Source organism: Corythoichthys intestinalis, chromosome 18 (assembly GCF_030265065.1).
Source record: "Corythoichthys intestinalis isolate RoL2023-P3 chromosome 18, ASM3026506v1, whole genome shotgun sequence".
Lineage (NCBI taxonomy): Eukaryota > Metazoa > Chordata > Actinopteri > Syngnathiformes > Syngnathidae > Corythoichthys > Corythoichthys intestinalis.
This window is the reverse complement of record NC_080412.1, coordinates 38,408,159-38,432,130: the sequence shown is the minus strand read 5'-3', so window position 1 is coordinate 38,432,130 and position 23,972 is coordinate 38,408,159. Positions and strand designations below refer to the sequence as shown.

General features: G+C 39.1%; 3 protein-coding genes across 4 annotated transcripts; 2 read left to right on the top strand and 1 right to left on the bottom strand.

Annotated features, from left to right (window-relative positions):
- The first annotated feature begins 144 nt into the window (after positions 1 to 144).
- Positions 145 to 9,181, top strand: si:dkey-71l1.1 (uncharacterized protein LOC569883 homolog). The gene is made up of 10 exons (XM_057821543.1): positions 145 to 267; positions 2,351 to 2,550; positions 4,838 to 4,905; positions 4,989 to 5,081; positions 5,164 to 5,265; positions 5,514 to 5,619; positions 5,694 to 5,816; positions 5,911 to 5,987; positions 6,062 to 6,164; positions 6,233 to 9,181. The coding sequence occupies exons 2-10, from the start codon at positions 2,367 to 2,369 to the stop codon at positions 6,373 to 6,375; spliced, it is 999 nt and encodes a 332-aa protein (XP_057677526.1). The 5' UTR covers positions 145 to 267; positions 2,351 to 2,366; the 3' UTR covers positions 6,376 to 9,181.
- On the bottom strand, positions 7,022 to 20,365 carry bicdl2 (BICD family like cargo adaptor 2). Of its 2 annotated transcripts, XM_057821541.1 has the most exons (10): positions 20,245 to 20,365; positions 19,192 to 19,587; positions 16,634 to 16,849; positions 16,346 to 16,462; positions 14,351 to 14,497; positions 14,062 to 14,208; positions 13,791 to 13,865; positions 10,256 to 10,338; positions 10,058 to 10,172; positions 7,022 to 9,616 (listed from the first exon to the last, which is right to left on the bottom strand). In XM_057821541.1, the coding sequence occupies exons 2-10, from the start codon at positions 19,435 to 19,437 to the stop codon at positions 9,446 to 9,448; spliced, it is 1,317 nt and encodes a 438-aa protein (XP_057677524.1). In that variant the 5' UTR covers positions 19,438 to 19,587; positions 20,245 to 20,365; the 3' UTR covers positions 7,022 to 9,445. The 2 variants fall into 2 exon arrangements, with proteins under 2 accessions (XP_057677524.1, XP_057677525.1); XM_057821542.1 differs by lacking the exon at positions 14,062 to 14,208.
- On the top strand, positions 19,207 to 23,972 carry mia (MIA SH3 domain containing). The gene is made up of 4 exons (XM_057821544.1): positions 19,207 to 20,901; positions 20,968 to 21,101; positions 23,322 to 23,432; positions 23,505 to 23,972. The coding sequence occupies exons 1-4, from the start codon at positions 20,784 to 20,786 to the stop codon at positions 23,526 to 23,528; spliced, it is 387 nt and encodes a 128-aa protein (XP_057677527.1). The 5' UTR covers positions 19,207 to 20,783; the 3' UTR covers positions 23,529 to 23,972.

Here is a 23,972-nt window from a genome sequence, read left to right as displayed (position 1 = left end):
TTTAAAAATTAAAAAATCTGAATTATACTTCAAAAAATTACTTTAAAATGTTACATTTGTGTTTTTAAATAGAAAAAAAATATTCATAAAAACGTATCCCAGAGGCGAAGGAATTGCGGTCATGTTTCCAAGGGACATGTTATCCGGTGACACACAACAGCTGGAGGAACAGTTCCTTCATTCCACCCCCTCTAAAAGGCTCTTCGTATTCACCCAAGTTGGCAGTGTTTCCAATGTATCGCTCCCGATTTCTTCCTGGAATTTAAGGTATAATCATCCGGAATAAGGTCACCATCAGAACAAATACATGACTTAAACGCCCACTTTCGTTGATGCTAAGGTCATGCAAGCTAACGGTACCTAGTCGGATGACAGCATCCTTCCATGTATGCTGATGATATATTTGTACGTCACGATAATTTGTACTACTGCTCAATTTTTGACTCAGCATATTGTTGTCACTGGCTAATGTGTCTTAAATACAGGCTTTATTTAATCTGTGAAAACATAGTGCTGTAGAGTGATGAGGGTGTAAAATAAAAACTTAATAATGCTAACTGTCAATTTTAGCTCAGTAGTCATTGCTGGATAAAACACCAAGTAGCACTTGTCCCTAATGTGCTCCAATACAGCAGGTATCATACATTTATTCTGAACACTGAAAAAACTCAAAATCCGATCAGGACTTACAGTTTAGACTAACCTAAAACTTAAATAGAACTTAAAAATAGCTTGACACAGTTTAGACTAACCTAAAACTTAAATAGAACTTAAAAATAGCTTGACACAAATGGAAATTCAATTGAAACACGTGGGGAAAACACCTAACTTTTAAGTGATGTGTGTTATCAAGCGTAATGGCATTTTTAGGTATGAAATATATATCTATATACACTTACCAGCCACTTTATTAGGTACACCTGTCCAACTGCTCGTTAACACTTAATTTCTAATCAGCCAATCACATGGCGGCAACTCAGTGCATTTAGGCATGTAGACATGGTCTAGGACAATCTCCTGCAGTTCAAACCGAGCATCAGTATGGGGAAGAAAGGTGATTTGAGTGACTTTGAACGTGGCATGGTTGTTGGTGCCAGAAGGGCTGGTCTTAGTATTTCAGAAACTGCTGATCTACTGGGATTTTCAAGCACAATCATCTCTAGGGTTTACAGAGAATGGTCCGAAAAAGAAAAAATATCCAGTGAGCGGTAGTTCTGTTGGCGGAAATGCCTTGTTGATGCTAGAGGTCAGAGAAGAATGGCCAGACTGGTTCGAGCTGATAGAAAGGCAACAGTGACTCAAACACCCGTTACAACCAAGGTAGGCAGATGAGTATCTCTGAACGCACAGTACGTCGAACTTTGAGGTAGAGGAGCTACGGCAGCAGAAGACCCCGCCGGGTGCCACTCCTTTCAGCTAAAAACAGGAAACTGAGGCTACAATTTGCACAAGCTCATCGAAATTGGACAATAGAAGATTGGAAAAACGTTGCCTAGTCTGATGAGTCTCGATTTCTGCTGCGAATTCGGATAGTAGTGTCAGAATTTGGCGTCAACAACATGAAAGCATGGATCCATCCTGCCTTGTCTCAACGGTTCAGGCTGGTGGTGGTGGTGTAAAGGTGTGGGGAATATTTTCTTGGCACTCTTTGGGCCCCTTGGTACCAATTGAGCATCATTGGAACGCCACAGCCTACCTGAGTATTGTTGCTGACCATGTGGCCAAGTGGCCGGTGAGTGTATTATTATTATTTTTATTTATTATTTTTTATAAGATCTGAGATTTTTGAGTGAAAGCAGTGAATTAATCTTTTTTTTTTTTTTTTAATTCTAGTTACATCAGAGATGCACTTGTTGGCTGTTTTCAACAATGTACATCTAAAATAAAAGACATTGATTGACTGAAAATGGTTCAGTATTTGATGAAATGTCTTGTTTTCTCATGGATATTTATAATTGCTCTTCACCTAAAAATATGTTTTATCCGATTAATCGATAGAATTTTCAGTCGATTACTCGATTACTAAAATATTCGATAGCTGCTGCCCTAATTGACATTACTTTCAATTGGAAAATGCATAAACCTAAAACTGGTCCCCTGGGTCGGGGGCTTATCTTTTAACACTTAAACACAATATTACAGCTCTGCGCATTATCGTACTATTCTGTTTGACCCTCCTCTCGCTCAACCACGTCCCTGTTACGGCTGCAAACGGGGCCCTATAAAGGCCTGGGCCTGGGTGCCGCTGCACCTCTTGGACCCCCCCTAAGTTCCGCCCCTGTGTGCCTGGTGATTACAAATGTGATGGTTGTGGAAAATGTTTTTCAAAATGGTCCATCATTTCTTCCAGAAAGTGTTGGAGCCCCATGGGCAGTGTTCTGGCTTTGTCTTCTGGTCAGGGCCACCAGAACTGGCCATTTTCTACGGACCCCCCTCCTTCTCGTTGGGATGCACATCCCGCTCATTGGTACAGCCCGCCACGCTGGGAGAGGAGAGATGGACGGCTACCTAACCCTGGCAGTTTTCATTCCCTTCACAGAAGTTGCAAAGGTTTGCCTGAAATCCAGTTCTAAGTAACCACTGTAAAGTTGAATAGAAGTTGCAAAGGTTTGCCTGAAATCCAGTTCTAAGTAACCACTGCAAAGTGGTAAAGAATTTACCCAATGTAATAATTAGGAATGGGAAGCTCTGGGTACCTCACAATACGACACAATTTGCGATCCAAGACTCAGATAACGATCTCACGATATGGTGATACAGCAATTATCAATACATTGGTCGATAAATCAATGTATGATATAACTAATAAACAGAAATTAATCTTTTTTTCCTCCTTCTCTTGCGAATTACAATGAGTTTTTCATTAGTAGATGTCCGCTCAATGAAAAAATATACAGCAGGGCCGAGAACAAAAAGTGGTATTTGGTATGTAGCAAAATGGATGTTGCCATGTGGCATTTCTCTTGGTATATGGGAAAATGGGTTTTGGCATGTGGCATTTTTATTTGGCCACATACCAAAATTCATTTTGCCACAGACCAAAAAAAATGCCACGTGCCAACATCCCTTTTGCCACATACCAAATAAAAATGCCACATGCCAAAGCCATTTTTCCACATACCAAAAAATAAAAATGCCACATGGCAAAATCCATTTTGCCACATACCAAAAAGATTCCACATGCCCAAAAAAATGCCACATGGCAAAATCCATTTTGCCACATACCACGAAAAATCCCACATGGCAAAATCCATTTTGCCACATACCAAAAAGATTCCACATGCCCAAAAAAATGCCACATGGCAAAATCCATTTTGCCACATACCACGAAAAATCCCACATGGCAAAATCCATTTTGCCACATACCACGAAAAATCCCACATGGCAAAATCCATTTTGCCACATACCAAAAAATTGCCACATGCCAAAAAATGCCATATGCCAAAATCCATTTTGCCACATCCCAAGAAAATGCCACATGGCAAAATCAGTTTTGCCACACACCAAAAAATTGCCACATGCCAAAAAATGTCATATGCCAAAATCCATTTAGCCACATCCCAAGAAAAATGCCACATGGCATAATCAGTTTTGCCACATATGTACCAAAAAATGCCATATGCCAAAAAAATGCCACATGCCAAAATCCATTTTGTTACATACCAAGAAAAATGCCACATGCCAAAATCCATTTTGCCACATACCAATAATAATGCCACATGCCAAAAAATGCTACATGGCAAAATCCATTTTTCCACATACCCCCCAAAAATACCACATTCCCAAAAAATGCCACAGGGGAAAATAATTTTTTCACATCCCAAAAAAATGCCACCTGCCTAAAAATACCACAATGCAAAATCAATTTTGCCACACATTAAAAAAATGCCACATGGCAAAATCAGTTTTGCCACATACCAAGGAAAATGCCACATGGCAAAATCCATTTTGCCACATACTGCCAAAAAATGCCACATTCCAAAAAAATGCCACATGGCAAAATACATTTTGCTACATCCCAAAAATGCCACATATCCAAAAAAATGCCACATGGCAAAATCCATTTTGGCACACACCAAAAAATGCCACATAGCAAAATCAATTTTGCCACATACCAAAAAAATGCCACATGCCAAAATCCATTTTACCACATACCACAAAAAATGCCACATGCCAAAATCCATTTTGCCACAAACCAAGAAAAATGCCACATGGCAAAATTTTGCCACATACCAAAGCTTTTTCAACCGATTCATCGATTCTTTGCAGGAGCATGTGGTAAATGGTAAATGGACAGTACTAATATAGCGCATCTATCTACATGGTTACCATGCCCAAAGCGCTTTACATTAGCACACATTTACCCGTTCTCGCACACATTCATACACCAATGGTGCTGCTGCCATGCAAGGCGCTGCCAACCCATTGGGAACAAATTAGGATTCAGTGCCTTGCCCAAGGCAAGGCAAGGCAAATTTATTTATATAGCACAATTCAACACAAGGCAATTCAAAGTGCTTTACATTACATGAAGACCATAAAAATCACATTTAAATCAACACAACGTAAAAACCAAGACAAAAGATCGCATTTAATCACAGAATAGCACTTCGACAGTGGGCAGTCATGGCCAGGAATCGAACCGCCGACCCTTCAGTCCAAGGACAACTCCAGCTACTAACTGCGCCACGACCGTCCGTGAATAACATTTTGGGATACAAAGTATCACGATATATGACCATTTCGACATTTTTGTCATATTGTGTCACACACCTAATTGTCACATTATGAGGTTATGTCCCTTATGAACACATTTTCTCTCCTCTCCTCCTCATAGATGTGTTTCCTCAGCAGATTGAGGGAGTCAAGATGATTGTCAATAAAACTCTAAGCAGCTTCTTTAAGGTGATGCTCGCCACTTGCCACTTTGTAACTATCAAGGAAGATCAAATGTAGTTTGATACAACCATTCATGTGTTTGTCTTCAGGTTAGTCATACCCTCCACCTCAGTGCTGTCAGTCCTTCGTACTATCGATTCCATGTGGAGCATCTGCAATCTGATGATTACAGCAAAGACAAAGTAAACATTAGTCACAATTGTGAGTGTATATGTGTTGTATAGGCACACACAAGTTGTATATTGATGGCTTGTCTACCTCCAGGATGCCCCCGCTTTGATCGGTGAGATGGATTCCTCGGGCAGTCTGAATGCTCACGCTTTGCTGCATCTTACTGAACGTGTACGAGCCAGATCTGTTTTCCAGGTAAATAAACAAACCCCCCAAAAACATCGTACCGTATTTTTCATTGGTCGTTGTTGTTTTTCGCAAATGATCATTAGCCCTACAAATGATTGACATCATTTTTATATAAAATTGTGTCTGATGACGGGCCAACTTCACGGACGTAACATCCGGACTTCGTTTGAATTGGGGTTGTAGTCCGAAAAATACTTTGTGTTTGTTTGTCCCTCCTGTAAAACGAACTCTACACATTTTTTCTTTTGGTTTAGACCCAGCAGTCTCAGTTTGTAACGTGGCAATTTGAAACGGAGTACAGGGGGAGCGACTTCACCGCTGCTGTTACAGTGGCAAATCCAGATGTGCTTAGAGAATCAGGTACACTTGCAATAAGAGCAAGAGACACTCTACTCCATCATCGTTTTTCATTATTGTGTCATTTCCTCGTGCAGTTATTCTAGTGGCTCACTTTCTACAAAGTGTGTCCTCTAGTCTGGTGTTAGGAGGTGAGCTGGTCTACCACAGAGGCAGAGCAGAAGAGGGTGGAATCCTCACACTGGCTGGACAGTATTCAAGTGGGATTTCCTTGTGAATTAAGTAAATGTAGCCGTAATATTGAGTCAACCGTTGAATGATCTCACAGAAACATTTGTCCCTCGTTGTGTTCAGGACCAAACTGGGTAGCAACACTGAATGCTGGGAAAGGAGGTGCCCACGCTAGCTATTATCACCGGGCTAACAAGCAGGTACTAGATCTAGTACGACATCCATTCAATTGTGTTTTTGCATTAATGCATGTGTATGGTCTGTGGGCTACTAGATCCAAGTAGGGGTGGAATTTGAGGCCAGTACCAGGACTCAGGAGACTACAACGTCATTTGGATATCAGATGGAACTACCAGAGGCTAACATGGTCTTTCGAGGTATGCGTTTTGACTTGTTTGGATTCCCACAAGAATCTTAATTTATAGTTTGTGCCATGTGCTTGCAGGTATGATAAACAGTCGCTGCATCATAGGTGGAGTGCTGGAAAAGCGATTAAGCCCGCTCCCTGCCACGCTAATTATGGGGGCTTTTGTCAACCACCGCGGTGACAAGCTGCAAGTAGGTCTAGGTGTCAATGTTGGACAATAAGATTCTTTTTTTAATGCTGGAATGACTGTTGGCGTTGACAACTGGCATATCGGGGAGGGAAACACCCAGAAACTGCTTCCAGGGCTCGGTCCGGACACCCGATCCCTCTTGACAAGTCAACTACGGGAAATACCATTGTAACGTGGTCTCGAACTCGAGAAAAAATCCTGAAATCAGTGCACTGTCTGTTTCAAAACATTCTACCTCTGAAACGAAGGGGGTTTATTTATTTATATTTTGTTGCTGTCCAATTAAGCAGAAATACTTACTAGTAGGCTGCGTTCAGACTGTTGGCATAATCTGATTCAAATGAGATGCCTCCTCAAATCTGATGTTTTGGGGCTGACTGTTCACACTATTTTGAGATATTTTGGGCTACGTTATTGACACTTCACAGGTTGCTGTGGCAACGATGGCGTCATCCAGTATAGAGCGACATCACGGACAGTCAAATCCAATTTGAGGTGTTCGGACTAGGCATGTGCTGGTATGAGATGCAGACTGTATGATAACCTTTACGCAAAAGTATTGCGGTATTGCAATTACAGCTCTAAAATGTGTTGTTTTGGGATGTCTGGGTTAAAAAAAAAAACTTTTTTCTATTCAAACGGATTTTTATTTTTCAAAACATCAGCAAATTGTAACATAAGTATAATGTTAAAATCAGTTTTAAAAACAAACACACACAAAAAAAAAAAAGAAATATTCTAAATTCAAATAAATGCAGTCCTTTAGCTAAGCCTAAACCCACAGCTCAACATTATTACCATCATAGAGAAAATAATTGAATTATTTTCCATGAAAAGCACGCGTGTATGACTCTTTTACATTATATACTCTCTTTCTCAACACAGACAGTTGCCAGAGTGGCAAAAACACTACGTTTTACCACTTCTAGACACACTAAACACGCTGGAGTTAACACTCGTAGCAGGTGGGAAACGTTCACAACAGCATTTATTAACTTTTAATTTGTATAAATGCGAAATCATATTGGAGGTATTGCCTCCTCAGCAGCCACCCTCCGCAAACATGGCCCTCCTCTTCTACAGTGGTACGAAAAAGTATCTGAATCTTTTGGAATTTCTCACATTTCTGCATAAAATCACCATCAAATGTGATATGATCTTTGTTAAAATCACACAGACGAAAAAACAGTGTCTACTTTAACTAAAACCACCCAAATGTTTATAGGTTTTCATATTTTAATGATATTATGCAAACAATGACAGAAGTGAGAAAAATAAGTAAGTAAACCATCACATTCAATATTTTGTTATTTTGATATTCATGTGGAGCAAGCCCCCCCTTAATCTCCCGCAATCAAATTCTTCCACTTTGGAGGCAGGATTCAGAACTTTTCATCTTCGCCGACACCATATGCACGCGAAGCGATTCCGCTACTCAGTCATTGCGTCTTTGTGTCGCAGAGTCGCCAAGTAAACTGCCCCTAAAAATCAGATTTTGCCAGCTGGTCTGAACAAGGCTTAAGTGGACTTGTGTAGAGGCTCAACCACAAAATTGCGGGATCTACTAATGCAAACATTTTATTACAAAAGATTGTGATAGCAAGAAAAAACAGTGCTATTTTAATGTTTTTACTGCAATGTATGCTACCTTTCTGTATAGCAGAAAAGGAACACAAGCATGATGATTTAATGATAGAACCAACTTGCAGATCAAAAATCTGTTTTGTCTCGGTTACCAAGTCAAACATGATTAGTTTACCATTCGCTACTTTTTGGCATTTGTGCTAAAATCGCGCAAACAACAGTGAAATGGTTGTGAATTTTGAAATATACGGGAACAAAACAGTGGTGTATATTCAGTCGAGTATACCAGCATACAGGTGCTCTTAACATTTGACCCATGAGGACCAAGTAATGAATTGTACGGAAGGTTTGCACAGTACTTTTCTGTAACATGCACTATTGCACGCTCCACTCATTATTTATGTATTTATTGTATTATTTATGTTATTTAAAAAAAGGATGTGGATGGGAGTGTATTTTTGATTTAGGTAATTAAACTCTGTTATTTCTATTGTATATCACTGTTTATTTTTTTTCTACCAATCGGTGCACTGGATAAAACTCAAATTCTTGCATCCAATTCAGGAGCTGTAGCAAGAATGATGTAGTCACCGCAAATGGAATCAACAATATTTTAACAAATATATATATTTTTAATCAAAAGTGCTGCTTTTTTCCCCAAAAGCTGTTTTTTTCTATTGATATTTAAAGGGACTATGCGGGTTTTTTAGAGTTGATTTAAAATACTTTCCTACTCCATACATGCTCTACCAATGCCCTGATGAGTACACAAAGCCCTGGCATTTTAACTGAGACTCCCCTAAAAAGTATTTTTCTTCCCTTCAGTAGAGAGTGTTTCGGGTCCAACACTTTGGGTGGAAATGTGCACTTACACAAGCAGTTTCACCTAGCCTCAGTCTAGTCTCTTCTTGGCAAAAACACATTTCTAACTCTCACTTAAGACTTGCTGCTAATTGTATTTACGTTTCTGGTGCTGATTTGATGGACCAAACGCTTTAGGCCATAGTTGGCAGTCACGAGTAAAAAAAAAATGACAACTCCATATAGTCCCTTTTAAATAAGGTGTATCTGATACAGTGGTGGAACAAATGTGAACAGGGCCTGGGTGCGATGAGCATAAACTGGACAAGCCTCGTGGTATGTCTGATGGGAAGTGCGAGGTGTTCTAGGGGACATTTATTCGCGGGCTCCTCAAGATGATTGTCCGGTGTGTGTGTGTGTGTGTGTGTGTGTTGGGGGGGTTCAAGTGGAATTTTTTTTGCGGGTGGGGGCTGGCAGAGATATTTTAACACTTAAAACACTATATTACACAGTGTCCGCAGGGTCTTAAAAAGTCTTAAAAAGCAACCAACATGAAACAAGTACACGGGACCCCAAATAAGATTTTAATAGAAAGCTATAAAAATGTATTACTGTACATTCATAAATACAAATATCTATATATATTGTACACTTGCTTGTTTTGTTAGAAAAAGCTATTTCTTTCCTGTTAAAAGTGGAGGTTTCTCTCTCATGTGTCATTTGTCTCTAAAAAGAGATGAGAAGAATCCTTTTCCTCTTTCGCCTTTCATTTTCAAAGATTTGCTTCTTTGGAGTCCACCTGTGCTCTCTTGCTCTTGTCCCATCTGCTTTATTCTGTCCTCCTCCTTCTGCAGCACCTGTTGATTGATCACCAAGCGCATATCCTCCTGCCAGACAAATGCCAGAACTAAAAATTAGTGCTGCAACGATTAATCGATTAACTCGAGTAATACGATTAGAAAAAAGATTCGAATTAAAATTTTCTGCTTTGAGTATTCGTTTAATTTAAGTGGCGTTTTAATGGTTTATTTTGAAAGTGTTTGCATTTTGTTTTATTGATTTGGGTGGATACGCTGCCCTCTTGTGGCCACAGTGAATATGACATAACTCATTTCACATGGCTGAATCCAGCTGCTCCCTGTTCAGACCAAAACAATTTTTGTTTAAGCTCATGTTTTTTTAATGCATTCGTAATTTAGTTTAGAGGTATATTAGCCATTTTTGTGGGAATATGTGTTTAAACCATTTGTTAAGAGCACTGTAATATATTATCACACCCTTACTATGTACTGCCCTGTGAGTGCATGTCAGTCTATTTTTAGGCATACCTGCCAAGCGTCAAGCTCTTGGGACAGCGCCACTTTGTGTTGGATGGTGTTGAGAAGCTGTTTGGTCAATAATTCCTTCTCCTGTCGCACGGTGGCAAACTCGCTCTCTAGCGAACTGGAAATAGGTAAGTTCAGCACGATGTTTATGAATTAGCATATTTTCGAGACCGTGTTGTGCATGGTGTTGTGTAGCGTTACCTGTACGTCGGCGCTCCTGGTCTGTTTCGAAATGGCTTGATTTCCTCCCTCAGTGTTTCCAGTTCTTCTCGTTGGGATTGCACCTGAGACAGTGTAGAAATCAAGCATCAGTCATGCAAGATAACAAGTCTCTGGATACAATCATAAAATTGTATTTCAAACTACACTAGTGCTCGTTTCATTATTTTAACTTGATTTAAAAAAAAAAAAAAACAATTGCAGGACAGTGGTTGCTATGGAGGACCCAATGGGAAAGAATGAAATATATACATGCATACATCTTTAAATACATACTTAAATGTGTTATTAATTTATTAAAATACCAACTCATTTTATGTAAAAGCATAACATTATTTTAGCATTTAATCATTTCATGCACACTAGTGCTGAAACGATTGATTAACTCGAATCTAATTTTGCTGCTTTGAGTATTCGTTTAATTACAGTGGTGTTGTAATGATTTGTTTTGAAAGTGTTTGCATTTAGTTTTATTGATTTGGGTTGATACACTGCCCTCTAGTTGCAACAGTGAATATGACATAACTCTGCCATGTCAAGACCAACATAAGGTAAGGTTTTGTTTGAGCTAGTATGTTTTTTTTATAATGCATTCGTAATTTAGTTTATAGGTATTTATAGCCGTTTTTTTATGGGAATATATGTTTGAATGATTTTTTAAGAGTATTGTAAAAAAAAAAAAAAAAAAAAAAAAAGGTTATGATTTTATAGCATTTAAGCTAGCGGACTTTTGCAATGCAGGTATTTTAATTTATTTTTAAATGAAAGTACAATTCTGCATAATTTGAAGAAACAATTGGGAATTTTATTTTGTAGTTGCATATAATCTTTTGAAAGTGAAATATTTCTGTCAGAGATGTGATGTGTTGGGTTCCTGAGTCCTGAATATTTATTACAAGGGCGTAGGTTTGGTCTCAACATTGGTAGGGAGGACATAACAGAGCAACCTGCATGTACGCTTCTTGCTGGGGGCGGGACATTAATGAGACCAAGCAGATTGGATGAACAGGTGTCAGGGCTACATTTCTCACGAATATGAACGTAATTAATTGATAGGATAAAAGAAAAGATCAATGCAGGTTAGTTTAACATTTTCAAAACCTACTAAAGAAACATTTTAAAGTGCCAGTCCCTTTACTCGAACCAAAGTACTCTCATGAAATTCTGATGTGTGATTTCATTTCAGATTTTTTTTTTTCATATCAGTTCGTGTTCATGTCAGTGTCCCCATTAAGTGGACCCATTCTTGGATAGGGCCCCTGTTTTTTTTTATTTTTTTTTTTTTTTTTCAAAATAAAGGGACATTAATATAGGGCGCTGCATTACCGTAATGCGCATGGTTCAAAAAATGATCCAAATGACGGACGGCTAGCTTGACTTTGTTGTTCCTTGTGGAGGCTGGCCTGACCGCAGTAGTTTTGCATGTTAGCAAGCTCACCTTGTTTAATGTTATGCGTACTCTGATGTAGGTTGGACTTTCAGTTACAAAATTAGTGGTGTTTCCCCCACATCCAAAACATTTACATCTTTTTGCATTACTTACAGTGGCCGCTGCTGGCCGAAAAAAAACTTCTAATATTCCTCCTCTCTGAAGAGGTCGGAGGAGGCGGCATATTGTCAACATGAATTTGTTGGAACTGTGTGAGTGTGTCTGTGAGGGTGAATGGGGGGGTGTCAAGTAATCAGCCAATCAAACGTGCGTAAGGGGGGGGGATTGACTGGAACATTCAGCAAGTGAAAAGTAAAAAATGCAAGTCTGAACATAATGAAAATATTTCACTTAATAATGGTAGGGTCTATTCTACCCTTACAACATATGGGAAGACAATCTAAATTACCTATATAACTGAACTCTATAATGCAAATACGGTCTGTTAAAAGCTGGTGGGGACAATATGAGCATCCTGAAAAGTTTGTTGTGTTTTGTCCCTGCCATCTCTATCCAAACCTACGCCCTTAATTCATTAATATACAGTAACTAGATAGTCAGTTATATAACAGCAATCTTAGCATGCCTTTGTTTTACATCTCCTAAAATTTATACTGAAACACAATAAATGTCCCTAATCCGATTACTCAATTATTCGAACTCTCTAGTTGATGGATTAATCGACTACTAAAATAATCGCAGTCCTAATGCACATGTTGCAGCACTTTATTATTTTTATCTGTTAAACTCACTCATCAAAGTCAGTGGGTGGGACACTGATCTAAGTCAAATCGACTGCTGTTGTCTGAATTCTTTCAAAACATGGCGGCTACGGAACTTTCTCGGCAGTTGGTTAGAGATATTTTGGACATTGCTTATTACGTGCAAACCAAGAACATGTAGTGTGCAAAGGACTGGAGTTTATTGAAGTTGTTGGCTTCATTTCGGCTTGTCGTTGCAGCAAAACTTGCTGTCACTCGTCCTCCACTTGTTTGACATGTGTAAAGGAAGCTTCACCCAGTGTTTCAGAATATATGTACTGGCTCTGCATCGATCGTTTATCTAAAATCGACCCATTTTGGCTTGATGTGCTGGGGAACCGATCAGGTGTTAGCCCCGCCCACTGTCTTTGATGGGTGAGTTTGACAGATAAAATAAATTCATAAAGTGCTGCAACACATGTCCATTAAATAAATAATTAAATAGTGAAATAATTTTTTATATACCCATTAATTCACATTTTAATTCATTAATGATATTTATTTAAAGACGTATTTATATTAGGGCTGCAGCTATCGATTACTTTAGTGGTCGATTAATCGATGAAGTAGTTTGTCGAATAATCGAGTAATTGGATAAGGAACATGAAAAAAAAAAATTTAAAAAAAAAAAAAAAAAAAAAAAAAAAAAGGAAGGATAAGGAACATGAAAAATTAAAATACCTGAGCTGAGCCTCAAACGGTATAAAAAAGTATTTGAATTACGATTTATGTACAACAAAAGAACAATTCACTAACTTAGCAAAAGTCCACTAGCTTAAATGCTATAAAACGGCATTAAAAAAAAAATTTTTTTTTTTTTACAATGCTCTTAACAAATGGTTCAGACACACAAAAAATGGCCAAATAGACCCAAAAACAAAATTTCGAATGCATTAGAAAAAAAAAACATTAGCTCAAACAAAAACTTAGCTTATGTTGGTTTTAACATGGAGCAGCTGGATTCAGCCATGTGAAATGAGGCAGACCACAGGGCAGTGTATCCACTCAAATCAATAAAACTGAATGCAAACACTTTCAAAATAAACCATTACAACGCCACAATAATTAAACGAATACTCGAAGCAGCAAAATTTAGTTCGAATCTTTTTTTTTCTAATCGAATACTCGAGTCACTCGATTAATCGTTGCAGCACTAATTTATATATTTCATTGTCTCATTGGATCCTCCATGGTTTGCAAATCACTATTATTGTTGTTCACATAACGGGATTAACCGCCAACAGTTTGTATTTGAGTTTGTCAAAGTCAACCTTGGTGTTTTATCCTGTTTACGTAAAGAGGGCAGGTATGTGGAGTTGCTACAAACCTCCTCTTTCAGCGCTGCTATCTCATCATCTCTTGCTTGTAGTACCACTGAGTGGGCTAGGAGTGCATCTTTGGCCTGTAGATTTTAGATATAGACATACATATTTCATACATAAGAGAAAATATTAGGAGTTCAATGCAGTCAAAAATCAGCAAAAGCGCATTCGGGTCATTAGTGGTTAGTACGCAGCAAAATTTAGAAATGGGGACTGTGTGTGTGTGTGTGTGTGGGTGTGTAGGGGTGTGTGTGTGTGTGTGTGCGCATTATGTACCTGGGATTGCTGAATTTCACTAAGCAGTGACAAAGGTTGTGTGTGCGTAATGTCCAGGACGCTCTCTTCTCCCAGGCTCAGGGCATTTTGCTGCAGAGAGCGATTCATGGTACGCAACTCAAACACCACCCCTTGCTCCTGCTCTAGCTACACAAACACACACACACAGTTAGTGAGATACACCCCCACAACAATCACTGACTTTGTCTGTTAGTGGCTCGTTGTTAGTGTGGAATTGATTGATGACAAAGACCACCCATTGTCTATTTCTTTGACCACACACGTTTACCTCTGCTTCTTTCTCTTTCAGCTGCACCTGCAGCTCTGACACTCTGTCCCTCAGGACATCCCGCTCAGAGCGCAGCCTGTCGGTGGCTTCCTGGGAGGCCTTCAGCTGCGTTTCCATGTGACAAAGGCGCCCCTTCAAAACTCGGTTCTGGAGAGTGGAAAGTTTCAGAATGAATGAAGAGGTAATTTTCATAGTTTTTTTTGTCTTCTATCTACTGTAATTTTGCACTTTAAGTTTCCACTGAAATATCATTGCACTGCTAACGCCACAACATTGTCACATGCATCTCACTAAGCAGTACGTTCTCACACATCTGTCTCATTCTGGAAGGGGTGGAATATAACGAAGTGAAAGTACTTCGTTACTGTGCTGAAGAATATTTCTTCTGTATCTGTATTTTTCTTGAGTACAATTATGAAGTGGTACTTTTTACTTCACTGCATTATACAGCACATTATCTGTACTTTTTACTAGGTGTGCACGATATCCATTTTTTGAAACCGATATCGATAACTTCCTGCTTCTCAAAGCCGATATCGATAACCGATAATAAATATATACTTTTTTTAATGTATATTCACCCGAGTTTTTCAACACCTGGAGGTTAAAAAAAAAATAGTGGTGGATTCAACAGATTTTTGCCTTTGACCTCACCAGATTTTTCATAATGACATGAACATTATTATGAACAAAACAAAGACAAGAACAGTCTTGACTTCAAATAAAGTGACAATATTTATTTTTTCAAATAAATATTATTTGAGTCAATCACAATCAATTAGTCAATATAATTGAAGATGTGTTTTCTGACTAATGAGCACTGAACTAAAACATAAACCCAACAGGTATTGTGCTTTATCATCAGATAAAAATATTTGGTGCTACAGGAGAGGAGACAGTTGTGGTCTTGGTCCATGGAACAACTTTCTTAACCTGGTAGACAGGTTAGGACAGCAAGACTATCAATAACCAAAAGGCCTCTCAATAACTTACTAACTTATAACCAGTGTTACACTACTATTTTTCAAATTGTCGCCTGCGTTACACGTTGCTTTACACGTTGCTACAAATACTTATTTTCCACCATGATTTGCAAATAAATTCTTTAAAAATCAAACAATGTGATTTTCTGTTTTTTTTTTCTCCACATTCTGTCTCATGGTTGAGGTTTACCCATGTTGACAATTACAAGCCCGTCTAATATTTTCAAGTGGGAGAACTTGCACAATTAGTGGTTGACTAAATACTTCTTTGCCCCACTGTATATACCGTGTGAGGCCCAGCTCAGGTTTTAAATTTTTTTTATGTTCCTTATCCGATTACTCGATTATTCGAACTAAATAGTTCATCGATTAATCGACTAGTAAAATAATCGATAGCTGCAGCCCTTTTTCGAATGAACGTTCGCAGTCTAAATGGATTGGGTGTCGAGCACCGTCAATGGCAGCCTTTGAGTTACCTGAGACACTATTTCGGTGGAAGATTTTGGTAGCAACTTGTTGGTTCTTTTTTTTTTTTTTTTTTTTTTTTTTTTTTGACACCTTTTTAAAACGATATCTCAATTCTTGGCAGGAGCATATCGATAACCTTTTAGGATACAAAGTATCACGATATATCACCATTTCGATATTTTGTCACAGCCCTAGTTTGGCCTCTCTAATTGTAAACAAAGGTTACTGTACCAAATATTAACATTCTCTCAGGGGTTCAAGTACTTATTTGCCGCTGTTTCAAACACATAAATCTATTTTTAAAAAATCATACATTGTAATTTCTGGATTTTTCTTTTTACATTATCTCTTTCACAGTGGACATGCGCCTGCGATGAAAATTTCAGACCCCTCCATGATTTCTAAGAGTGAGAACTTGCAAAATAGCAGGGTGTTCAAATATTTATTCTCTTTACTGTAAGTTCAGGGAAGGCAATATCCAAGACCAAGTAGTGTAATCTTTACATAACATACTTATTTAGGTGTGTCAGAGTAATATTCATACCTCTGCTAAAGTGTTTTCTAATTGTGTGGAGCTTATACTCCGGCTAAAGGAGGAGTCGTCCATCTCTTCTCTTAGCGTGCGAATCTCAGTCCTCAAGGAATGTTCCAGCGTCACAGCCTAGAAAGGTGGCAGAGGGGAAAAGTTGAAAACTTTGAAAACCAGTTCCTCGGCATTGCTTTGGCTTTGAATTCCCTGGCGCTATGTTTAGCAGCATGACTGTTTCCGTCAAAACACTCCCGTCGAGACTGGAGTGTTAAAACCTGCTCGATGGGTGATGACGTAACACACCTCTGATAGTTGCTCCACTAAACGTTGGTTATGGTTGGATAACTGGGTTAGCTGCTCACTCTCATCTCGGCGCCGGTCCCGTCCCTGAGTGTGGTGGCGGTCCAACTCGGATCGTAAAGCGGCCAAATCTCCATTCAGTTCGGCTTCCCTCTGTCCGGATGCCAGTTCGTTCATTTCCAGCCTCCTTTGTAGAACATGCTTCTGCTGCTGTACCATCTAAGACATTCGATGCAACATTTTTGGATAGGAAGTGATTGTCAATGACATTTATTTCAAAATATTTTTGCAATATTTAGATTTATTAATCAAAAGTGGATACTACAGTCGTCCCGTCTTTTTTTGCACCCGAGTTCGAGTCAGCTGATTTTTGAGGATTTGCCGATACTGAGTACCAATCCGATACTTTGGCAATTGTAAAATTTTCGACAAAACATTAAAATATTTTATTGTTTCTTTTGACAATATCCTTCTCCATCTTGATTATTTTGTTGCTTTGTAGCCATTTTAAAAAATCATTGTCTTTTTCTAGCCGATTCCAATTTTCTAAAACTGCTGCATGTTTTTTTGTTTCCCTTGAAGACATCGTTGTAGATCTTATTTTGTTGCTTTGTAGTGCTTAAATAAAAAAAAATTAAAAAAAAAAACGTTCCAAAACCCAAGGTTTTTCACTCAAAACACAGTTTCCGATTACGTGATCAGATCGGGAACATCACTAATTGTTATATCTCTGGATTATTTTGTTGCTCGTCGTCCTTAACTGATTCACTGCCAAGGACGGCGATAGAAGTCCAATCCCATTTGAGCTCACTGTCAAAATGGATTGGACGTCTATCGCCAGAAATGTCAGCCGATGTGTTAATACATCAAAATTAAAAAATACATTTTAAAACCCAGTCTTTTTCACCCAAAGTCAGATTTCCAACTACTTTTTCCACCCTATCTTCTAAAATTCATGTGATCGGTCCCGATTTCTGATCACATGATCGGATCGGGGACATCCCTAGTAAATACAGTGTAGTAAACATAGTAAATAATATGTTAAGTGATTAATATACAAAACAAAAATGCTAACAGCTTCAACAACAACAGAGTTTTAGCCGAGTATTGAACACGAACAGTGTCAAGATATATAAATATATATATATATATATATATATATATATATTTATATATATATGTGTATATGTATATGTATATATATATACACGTTACTGTAATCTGATTACTTTCTTTCAGTAACAAGCAATCTAACGCTTTCATTTTTCCAAACCAGTAATCTAGTTAAAGTTTCCATGGTTTTTGTGAGTTACTATTTTGTTATTGCCTCATAATGTACATATGTAGAATGAAGAATATTGTAGTCATGTACGAAGAGCATTTTGAATAGATGATGTTAGATAGGTTACTGCTACTGTACGTGTTGGTTTCCATGGTAAACGCTCATAGTTACTTCCTGTTTTGGTCTCGAGTTACCCGCGATAAGTGTTTTGAAACTGAGAAAGGCGAGTGAAGCCACCTGTTGAGATGCACGAGGGAATGTTGTGTGCGTCCATGAATGAACGTGAATATTTTTCCTTCAATCTAGAGGGTTCCAGCAATAGGTTGGAGCCGCTACAAGTGTGGTCGTTTTGTAGCTTTGCTGTTGCAACAGCAAGTAGTCGTCCCTCCAGCTCTTCCTCGAGAAGTCGGCGGCTATTGTTTACATCATATTCGTGTTGCACATTCATGCTGTGAGGTGACGTGTTCGTTTAGCATCTTTGGGATGTGTTGTAAGTCGGATCGAGTGGAAAAAGCTTAGTTGCCACCACGTTTTGTGGCCAAATTGACGGCATATGTGCATGGCGTACTTCCGAGTTGTGCACACACATCCACAACCCCCACCAAGTTTGTGTTTATTGGATAATGCAATTCATTTTTGTGTTGTTGATTATTGTGCAGTCAATTTGCATTGTTTTACATTAGTACTGATATGCTGGTAACCCCTAACCCGAAATTCAGAATTTTTGACATTAGGCGTAATCTTCGAGTTAGCATGGTTTAATTAGTCGGTGGAGTTTATTTCAACTCAAATTCCATGCAGTTTGTAAGTTATTTGTTCGTTTCAGGGCTCCGGAGTGGCTAAGCTAGAGCAAGTCAATGGTGGTTGAAATCAATTCCATTGCCTAATTAAACCCCTGCTAACTCAAAGATTAAGCCTTTTGTGAAAAATTCTGATCTTTCCCTTTAAATTCAATGATCGGAAAGTCAATGACATGCGATATTTTTCTGTTGTCATTCTTGTGTTGAGGCGGCAAAGGGAGAAAAACTGGTAAAAAGTAACCGATAAATTACTTGTAAAGTAACTTGATTACTTTGATAATATAGTCATCATTAAAGTAATTAGAATACTTTTTTTGAGGCGTAATCAGTAATTAGTAATTACATGTGTGACAACACAGGAGAAGACCATGATTGTATATATCGGTATCGGTTTGTATCGGAATATCGGTTAAAGTCATTATCAGACAATGCGAGTTCAAACTACAGACAGTACTGTGTAAATTGAATAATACACTTACCTCCACCTCCCTCTGCTTCTCCTCCAGAGCGGCGGCCAGTTCCTCATTCTTCTCCAGCAGAGCCTGTCCAAGCTCTGCCGCCAGAATCAAGTCCGTCTCGATGTCTCCCCTGCTATCGATTCCCCTGTGATCTGAAGTCGATGTCGGAAGGGCGAAGGAGAGCGAGATGGAGGAGGACGACGAGAGGGGGAAAAAGGAGTCCTCCAAGCTGGGGGAAGGGACGCTGTTCTTTCTCGGGCTGAGCATGATATCAAGTTTGTGGGCGTCAGTCGGAGAACATTGTCCTAGGAATGACAGGTAGGTGGGCAAACCCGAAAAAGTCCTTCTCAGGAATGATTTGTTTGTAATCCAGTTAAGTCCACTGTAAACCAGAGGGTGTTATTCACGTTTCCTGTCCTGCAAGGAACATAAACACAACCCAACTATAAATGCAGGGCAGAAGATATCATGAAGGTTCCCTCTGGCTGTTTTCTAGTCACCCAATCTCTATACTCTTTTGTCTGAGAGTCTCTTTTGTTATCTTTTGACCGAAATTCCAGATCGGCTATAATGTAGTCATTGTTTTGATCCACTCACTGAATTCCAATGTTTCCGCCTGACACGTCACTAGTAAAGGTCAACAAAAGGTTCCACAAAATAAACTTTTAATCAGTTCCCGATGATCTGATTGAGAAGTTTCCATCAGCATTGCCTTTTAACGATATACTTTCAGATAACAAAGCGGGAATTTGCAATCGCTAGCCACAGTTTTGAGATAATCCAACGTGAGTGTTAGAGTGTAGGAATGAGAAGTTTGGCAAAATTTGCAATGGAAAGCAAAGAAAATATTTGGATGAAGCACTAAATATGATATGTATAGAAACAAGTCAGTTAAAACTGAGCAAATTTCTTGCTATATTTTAAGAGATCGTGTTTAATTTTCCCTAATTCCAACCAGATTTGAACCACAATATTCCTTATTATTGTCATATTTTGTATAGTAGTTTAATAAAAAATCTGGTGTCAATCACATTATGCATCAATTTAACTTAGAAAGCAGAAAATCAGCCTTACCTGAACGTGCTCACGGGCAACTCACGCCAAAGAATAATAGTCTTCCTGTTTGGGGAGTGTGTGTTTGCACAGGAGAGGCTGTGCTGGTTCCCTTGGCAGTGCAGTACACCGTATGTAAATACAGGTAGAAGCTCCACCTCTTGAGGTTTTGCACTGATAAAGAGAATGAAGGAGAAAGCAGTAAAAGATGCTCTGGAATTCTGACACCTAGCGGCTGAACAAGGAAGGACAAAACCCAGGAAAGGCCTCAAGAGATGAATACTCACTCTAGTGTGAGCACCCTGGTCCAGTTTGGCAGTGAACGGGCGGGTGGAGGTCAGAAAACAAGCAACAGTTTGTCAAATGTGCACAACACTCCTCCTCTTCATCCCCCCATCCTGTTTACCTACTTGAAAGCTTTTCAAAGGACTTCTGTGTATGTCGTTCGTTAGCGAGGGGATGAGGTGGAGGGAGTACAAATAGCGGGCGCCATCATAAGGTCACCCACAAAAGGATAAAGCTCACAAGAGGAAGGTCATAGTGGATCAGTGCGTGCAGACATGCCTCGCAAATTCTTACTGTTACTCTCACTTTGGCTTTTGTTGCCATGCTGTGATGCTGGAAGACAGATGCCTAAACTTTCTGCTAGAAAACTCTGCGCTGACTCGGAATGTAGCTGTAAGTACGCACACTTTGTTTCAAAGAATAGTCTTACTGTGTGAATGAATTTCCATTTCTGCGCAGATGCTATCCTGATAGCGCGCGCCGTGCAGGATTATTTCCCGGCCGACTGCAGGTTCATCTCTATCAGACAGGGGCAGCTTGTTTATGTCTACGCCATGCTACAGGACACGGGCAACCTCTTCTGGGCGGGCAGTGTGAGTAAGATTTTGGCGAGCGAAATGAGAACCCAAAGTGGCACAGTGTGCAAGCACTGTTTAGTTCACGTTGACAATAATAACAGCAAACCAATTAGTGGCGGATGCTGGTCTTTCAATGAGGGGAAGCTCAAAGTGTGTCCAACTGTGAGTGCTATGTGACAGTGGAGGGGTTCAGTCTTCAGTGGCACCCGTTGTTCGGTAGGGAAAGAAACTAGAGTGCCAGAAGTCAAGTCAAAAAAACAAGCAGCTACAATAAAAGTCGCTAGTCATTTTTAAAGGGATCCACAGATAGAAAGACTTGTAGTTCTTAAAAGAGGAACCTTATTGTGAGTTAAATAATTCGATATTGAAAGCCCTCTTGATGTTTTTGTTTTTATACAATTTGTAAAATTAGTTTTAACTAGTAGGTCGCCATTGTTGTTGACGATGCAGGGCGGTGACGTCACATGGTTACGCTGCCGGTTACATTAACTTCAATTTTAATATATGTACATCCTATGTTCTTAAAGGGTATGACAACAACTGGGGAAATGCTAATATTCCATCATTCATCCATCAACGCATGCCTTTTGAATTCATATCATGCCACTTTGTGTAATTACACACATCGCAACACCAAGAAAATGATAGAAATTAGGTCGCTTGTCAAGCTAAAAGGACCCGCCCCCGAGATGCCGGAAATCTAGCATATTGTGTGCGTGACGTCACTATAAGGAAACAACCGGCTCAGTGCTTAGTACTGAATGGCGGCGATGATGGCGGACAATTTTGTTTCTAGTTGCAGCGACGAATTCGACGTAACGAACATTCTTCTAATGGTGACGAGGAGACTTATGAACCTTTCTTTGGTGTTTTGGGTTATCAATTTGAGCCCAAACGAAAACCAATGCAGCCTAATGAAAGGATCATTGAGGGGAGCAATCACACTGATGAAACACCAGCGCCAACAGAAACACAGAATTGTTTGTTTTGCATTTCTTTTTGTGAAGCTGATACACCGTGACCGCAAAATAATGTATAGAATAATTATCATTTAATGTGCTATCATCGGTTTTCGCTCTGCCAACCGACACAAATATGAATGGGATTCGAGGATTTGTTCTATATATTTTACGAGCTATAATATATACATGTGTCCAGTCCTATATCCAATGCGTGATATGTTTTTTATTATAAAAGAGTACTCACTCTGGCCATTTCCCTCCTTTGCTTTGCCCTGGGTGGTGGGGTGGTCTCATCAGTGCCAGTCATCATCCTCTTTCTTTTTATTTCGGGACATTTAGGTGGCTGCGCGTGTAGGTGGGCACCGCATCTGCTTTCAGCAGCAACTTCTTAGCAAAACCTGATTTAATTTGTCCATAGTTCGTATAGCTTTCAGGTGTAAAATGCGCACTACACAAAACCGTGCCGGAGGCTAGGTCTGCAAAATTAGCCCTCTTAGCACTGACGAACTTTACTCATTGTCTGCGTAGTCCAGCTTTTTTTCTCGCATTCGGAAACTCATGGGTACTACATTGCGACAAATGGCTATTTGTAAACCACATAGCATGACAGGTTTGAACCATTTTAGCGATTTTTTTTTTTTATAAAACCCAAACGCAACTCTCTCGTCGATAAACAACGATGGCACCTGCCTCGACCTTTTGTTTCCTTGTTATGACGTCTCCGCCCCATTCGGCTGTTTCCGGAATACTTTCGGAAATGTTCGTAATTTTCGATCTATTTTCGATATTTGCTCATGAATGCGATTTATTTTTTTGTTAACTTCATTAATATTTGTTATCTTGCCACATAACTGATCTATTGATATCTCACAGCCCCTTAGTGTTTTCTCATACCCTTTAAGTAGTTAAAATTGAGATTTAGCATTTAGTATGTGGAGAAATGAGGGCAAATAAAAATCTGGAGATGGAGGTTGGGGTTATTGCTGTGTTTGTTAACTTTTATCTTGCAAATCATTGAGAAAATAAAATTTTGAATGAAAATCAATTTTGTATGTGTTATAGAAATAACTGCGCCAAAACAGTTTTCTTTGCATTTCAGTAGTTTAAGAGGTTTGACACCCCTCGCCCCCCAAAAATGAAATAAAAAAATAAATAAATAAATAAAATTTCTGGCTCCGTGGCGACCTTCACGTCGGTGAGTTCCGGCAAGACATTCTAGCCACTTTCACCCCTGATGTTAATGCTTGAAATGTCATCCGTCACATACTTTTAGGTTCAGGATTCCTATTACGGGGGACAGGAGGCTAGGATTGGTCACTTTCCCAGCTCTGTAGTGGAAGAAGTTCAAGCTCTGGAACAGGCTAACACTGAAGTGAAGACGACTGTGGGTAAACACAATACACAACCGCATAGTTGATGATGCTTCTTATCTTTCTACTTTGCTTTTTGATTTCAGAAATGGGACTTTTACTGTAACTGAAATGGGTTCCATCAAGAAAGAGAGTGCCATTTTGTCAGTTTACATTACTTCATCAGCATAATCGAATTGAAAGTTGTTCTTGTTGTTGTTTGCATTTTTATAGAACCATATTGAGAGCTGTCCCAAAAAGCTGATCTTAGATTCTTCGGCAAAGAGTAAATAATGCTTGCTTTTCTCATACAGCACTTTATTAAATCATTGTCATCGTGGCATGAAAAAATGCCACAAACAAGATTAGGCAGATGAACAAGATATTGACCAATTAAAACCATCGGACTCTTGTACAGTAGGTGGCGATATGCACCTGATAGTTGCTTGCAATCTGCCATTAAGCTATGTTTAGGCGTTTTTGAGCTTGTTTGCACTTCTGTTTACAGTGCAGTCAATCTTATTGCTTGTTTTTTCCATTCTGCACAGTTTTGAATAAAACTGAGCAGTCAAAGA

Coding starts and splice junctions, on each gene's coding strand:
- bicdl2 (XM_057821541.1), bottom strand. CDS start 19,437: ATGCTCAGCCCGAGAAAGAACAGCGTCCCTTCCCCCAGCTTGGAGGAC. Junction 14,209..14,350: donor TGAAAGAGAAAGAAGCAGAG/GTAAACGTGTGT, acceptor GTGTTTGTGTAG/CTAGAGCAGGAGCAAGGGGT. Junction 9,617..10,057: donor AAGAGCTTGACGCTTGGCAG/GTATGCCTAAAA, acceptor TTTGTCTGGCAG/GAGGATATGCGCTTGGTGAT.
- mia (XM_057821544.1), top strand. CDS start 20,784: ATGCCTCGCAAATTCTTACTGTTACTCTCACTTTGGCTTTTGTTGCCA. Junction 20,902..20,967: donor CGCTGACTCGGAATGTAGCT/GTAAGTACGCAC, acceptor ATTTCTGCGCAG/ATGCTATCCTGATAGCGCGC. Junction 21,102..23,321: donor ACCTCTTCTGGGCGGGCAGT/GTGAGTAAGATT, acceptor ACATACTTTTAG/GTTCAGGATTCCTATTACGG.
- si:dkey-71l1.1 (XM_057821543.1), top strand. CDS start 2,367: ATGGGCAGTGTTCTGGCTTTGTCTTCTGGTCAGGGCCACCAGAACTGG. Junction 5,082..5,163: donor ATGATTACAGCAAAGACAAA/GTAAACATTAGT, acceptor GTCTACCTCCAG/GATGCCCCCGCTTTGATCGG. Junction 5,266..5,513: donor GAGCCAGATCTGTTTTCCAG/GTAAATAAACAA, acceptor CTTTTGGTTTAG/ACCCAGCAGTCTCAGTTTGT.